Source organism: Rutidosis leptorrhynchoides, chromosome 4, assembly GCF_046630445.1.
Source record: "Rutidosis leptorrhynchoides isolate AG116_Rl617_1_P2 chromosome 4, CSIRO_AGI_Rlap_v1, whole genome shotgun sequence".
Taxonomy (NCBI): Eukaryota; Viridiplantae; Streptophyta; class Magnoliopsida; order Asterales; family Asteraceae; genus Rutidosis; species Rutidosis leptorrhynchoides.
Window position 1 is genome coordinate 577,197,227 of NC_092336.1, and position 5,120 is coordinate 577,202,346.

Sequence of the window (5,120 nt, forward strand, 5' to 3'; positions counted from 1 at the left end):
ACACGTAATCCAAACAACCTTGCGGATCTTGCAAAATCCCCGAACCCTTAACTAAACTCAAATTTATTGATAAAAAAGCCTACCTAGCAAGGAGCTAGGAAAGACCAAACATTAGAAAGACAAAGGCTTACATAGCCAAGAATTTCAATTCCCTTGTCTCCTATTGATCAAAGTAAACACTTGGCTCTCATTGGTTAATTTTTTTTTTTTTGCTTGATTTTGATTGGCCTTTGACTATTCATGTATAGTGACGACCCATGAACCGACACCCATAAACCGACCCGTTAACCCTTGAACCAACCCGTATTATAACAACCGGTGTACCCTTTTGTCCTCACAAACGTATATATCGTCTTGCACCCATACCTCCCACCTTCCTCTCCATCCCTCTCATCTTCTTCAGACTTGAACCCATCCCTCCCATCCCCATCCCCATACCCTTCTCTTCTTCATCTATTAGCTCCTAATCTCTCCCCAAAATATCCTACAGGCTTTAATCTAAAGGTGTTGTAATTGTGAGCTTCTTTGCCGTATCTAAAGGTGTTGTAATCTCTCCCCAAAATTCCAGTCTTTTTTATTCTTTTTTAATTCTTCTATGTATTGTTGACTGCCGTATGTATTCTTCTATGGTGTGGCCTTTTTTTAATTTTTCTTCACTTGTGTATAGTGCTGTCTTTTTTTGTGTTCGTAAATTATTTTGGCTGATTGTGGCAATGAGTGGTTCAAGAAAAAGAAAAAAAGGTAATTGTAATCTGTATCTGTCTGGTGTTGCTGATGTTGAGGGGTTTGGTATGTCTCCGGGACAAGTTGCTAGAAGAGCGTCTCTAAGTCGACGTGATAATAGTGCATCGTTAGACGTGATAATAGTGCATCGTTAGCAGTTGCTTTACATAATGATAATATTACATCATCCTCGGTTGTCTTTGATGATCATTACCTCGCTTATGTAAGAGGTATGTACACCTGTTAATGTTCTCATGTTTAGCCTTTATTAATGTTCTCCTGTTAATGTTCTCATGTTTAGCCTTTGATGATCATTACCTTGCTTTTCATCTGTTTAGCCTTTATTAATGTTCTCCTTATTGTGTAATTACTCTAGCTGTTGCTGCATGTACACCTGTTATGGCCTCACCTTTACCGCCCCTTTATCCGCCCGCAGGCCCGGCATACATGTTTTCGGCGCCGTTTGATTCTTCAGGTTCGTGTTAGTATTTTATCATCGTTTTTTCTTTTTTTTACAGAGCTGCTGGATTTTTTTTTTTTTTTTTTTTTTTTTTTTTTTTTTTTTTTTGCACTTTGTGTGTTTTATTTCTTTTAACCACATTTATTAATGACAATTATTATGACATTTGAATTGCTCAGTGACACGATTGTTTAGTGAAACCATTGTTTCTGTTACCTTTTATGGTCTGCTTAACATCTTATAGATTTGATATTACTTAATCTTTTGTTTTTCGAACTATATTTGTTATTTGGTGCAGTCTATATTGTAGTGTAGTTTTGAACTAAATTTGTTATTTGGTGCGGTCTATATTGTAGTGTAGTTCATGTAAATGTGGTCCGCTGATGTACATTGCATATATGCATCATCATTTCTTTATTATGTGTATTATGTACACCAGTATGCGTCATGCTATCCTTCTCACTGCGTATTAACAGTTCTTTCTTTTCTCTGTGCATTTATCTCACCTTTGTATTGCGACGCCGGTGATTGTACCTGTGTTTGTGGCCACTGTGGTGCACTATTTTAGCGCGAGGAGCGTCTAAAGTCTTACTTCAAGGATAAGCAACTCCACTGTCATCGGTGTTGTGGAAATGGTCGCGTATTTCTGCCTCCTTATCAAGACCCTCCTGTGATGTTAAAACAACTTTTAGACACCCCGGGTTTTACTGACAACATTCGTGCTTACAATCAAATGTTCAGCATGACGTCCTTTGGGGCCCGTATTGACGACACCGTAAATGACGGCCGCTCGCCATACATTTTTAAGATATCTGGCCAGGTTTATCATTGGATTGGTTCTATGTGCCCTCAAGAAGGGTCTCCTCCTCTATTTTTACAACTTTACATTTACGACACCGAACATGAGATTGATAACATAATGTCTCATTTCAGTGGTCGTGCCTCCGGGAACCTCTATGATATTGTTGTTTCTCAGCTTATACAACTTTTAGATACGCACAATGAGTTGGTTAAGCTGTTTCGCACCGCCAGAGATAAGTGTTCTGAGTTTGAAGTTCCCACATTTAAGGTTCGTTTATTCAGCCTCGCTGGTTCGCGCCAACATCAACTGCCAACATCCGATGCAATAGGCGCAATTGTATTAGATAGCGGGCCGCTCTCCATTACTGACTACGACGTTATCATTGAATCAAAGTATGACCGACCCAGGCGAATTAACAAGCTTCACCCCTCTTACATGTCCTTACAGTACCCTTTAATTTTCTTCTTTGGTGAGCCTGGATTTCATCCGGATTTGATGCTGCGAGATGTTCCAGGTTCATCGGGTGGTCGTTCTAGAAAGATGTCGATGAATATGTACTACTCTTACCAGATTCACGACAGGCTTCGGGTGTACAGTTTAATGCTTAGATGGGGCCGGCTATTCCAGCAATATATTGTAACAATTTATTGTAGCATCGAGTTGGATCGGATGGACTATTTTCGAAAGAACCAACAGAATATACGCAACGAATACCTATCGGGTTTATACGACGCCATTAGCAGAGGCGAAAAAACCGGTTACGATGTTGGCAGCCACACCATTCTTCCCGCTTCCTTCACTGGTGGCCCACGTTATATGTATAGTCATTACTTGGACGCGCTTGCAATCTGTCGCGTTTACGGTAACCCACAGTTTTTTGTCACATTCACCTGCAATGTTAAGTGGCCAGAAATTGCTCGCTATCTGCAAAGTTACCCGCGCATGTCTGCTTCAGATCGAGCGGATATTGTCGCACGTGTTTTCCATTTCAAAGTCACACAATTTCTTGCTTTCATAAAAGAGAGCAAACCTCTTGGTGTTTTTAGAGGAGGTAATTCATTTCCTGCCATTTGTATGTTCCCTGTGTAGTGACCCAAACTTTTTCATGATTATTTATTAAATGAAAACTATATTTGCATGATTAAATATTTCCAACATGTTAAGCAATCAAACTTGTTAAGACTTGATTATTTGAAATGAGTTCATGTAGACAATTGACCACCCAAGTTGACCGGCGATTCACGAACGTTAAAACTTGTAAAAACGACATGATGATATATATATATGGACATATATATGGTTAATATGAGATTATGATAAGTAATTATCTCACTAAGTATATTAACAATGTGTGATATACATAAAAAAATGAGAATATTGAATTATGAAGCTCGAAACGATATACATAACGATTATCGTTATAGCAACGTCTTACTAAATACATATGTATTGTATTAAGATATTAATATACTATATTTAACATGATAAAATTATAATTAAGTATATCATTAAGTGTATTAACAATGAACTATACAAGTAAGATGAGACTACTAATTTAAGGATTTCGAAACAATATATATATGTAACGATTATCGTTGTGATAGTATTTTAACATATATATGATGTTAAGATATATTCATACACCATGTTATCATGTTAACATAAAAATTTAACATCTTATTTAAGTATTATAACAATGGATTAATTACATTTAACAAGATCGTTAACTTAAAGGTTTCAAAACAACACTTACATGTAACGACTAACAGTGACTTAACGACTCAGTTAAAATGTATATACATGTAGTGTATTAATATGTATTAGTACACTTTTGAAAGACTTCAAGACACATATCAAAGTACTTCTACTTAGCAAAAATGCTCACAATTACATTCTCATTCATTTTCATCAACAATTCTACTCGTATGTACCCGTATTCGTACTTGTGCAATACACAGCTTCTAGATGTATTTACTATTGGTATATACACCTTTAATCATTCATTCTTAGCAGTCATCTTAGAGTCAAAAACATGTGTAACCATTATTTAACAACTTGTATGACTAATGAGCTAAAAACAAACTCAAGGATTTTTTTTTCTTTATAACAAGTAATCCCGTTTTTATGATTTCACCCCATTTTTCCATTACATTTTCTCATATTTACACTCCAAATTCTTTCTCAAAATACTCCTAACATCATACTTGATCATCTCCAAGCATTTTTACCATCTTTTAGCTTCATTTACAAGCTTTAATCATCATAAAAACAACCATTCAAGAACACTTCAAGAAAACTTTCAAACTTGCTAGCTTACTTCCAATCTTGCAAATCCATTTCAAGTGATCATTCAATCTCAAGAAATCTTTCTTATTTACAGTAAAATATCTTTCTAATTCAAGGTAATACTCATACTCAAACTTTGATTCAATTTCTATAACTATAACAATCTTATTTCGAGTGAAAATCTTACTTGAACTTGTTTTCGTGTCATGATTCTACTTCAAGAACTTTCAAGCCATCCAAGGATCCTTTGAAGCTAGATCTATTTTTCTCTTTTCCAGTAGGTTTATCCACAAAACTTGAGGTAGTAATGATGTTCATAACATCATTCGATTCATACATATAAAGCTATCTTATTCGAAGATTTAAACTTGTAATCACTAGAACATAGTTTAGTTAATTCTAAACTTGTTCGCAAATAAAGTTAATCCTTCTAACTTGACTTTTAAAATCAACTAAACACATGTTCTATATCTATATGATATGCTAACTTAATTATTTAAAATCTGGAAACACGAAAAACACCGTAAAATCGGACATACGCCGTCGTAGTAACACCACGGGCTGTTTTGGGTTAGTTAATTAAAAACTATGATAAACTTTGATTTAAAAGTTGTTCTTCTGGAAAAATGATTTTTCTTATGAACATGGAACTATATCCAAAAATCATGGTTAAACTCAAAGTGGAAGTATGTTTTTCAAAATGGTCATCAAGACGTCGTTCTTTCGACTGAAATGACTACCTCTTATAATATTGACTTGTAACATGTATTTCCGACTATAAACTTATACTTTTTCTGTTTAGATTCATAAACTTAAGTTCAATATGAAGCCATAGAAACTTGAATCACT

General features: G+C 35.3%; 1 protein-coding gene across 1 annotated transcript; it reads left to right on the forward strand.

Moving 5' to 3' along the window:
* Positions 1–566: 566 nt before the first annotated feature.
* Positions 567–3,123, forward strand: LOC139845457 (uncharacterized). The gene is made up of 3 exons (XM_071835711.1): positions 567–953; positions 1,100–1,198; positions 1,752–3,123. Exon 3 carries the CDS (start codon positions 1,857–1,859, stop codon positions 3,072–3,074), a length of 1,218 nt encoding a protein of 405 aa, XP_071691812.1. The 5' UTR covers positions 567–953; positions 1,100–1,198; positions 1,752–1,856; the 3' UTR covers positions 3,075–3,123.
* Positions 3,124–5,120: the final 1,997 nt, after the last annotated feature.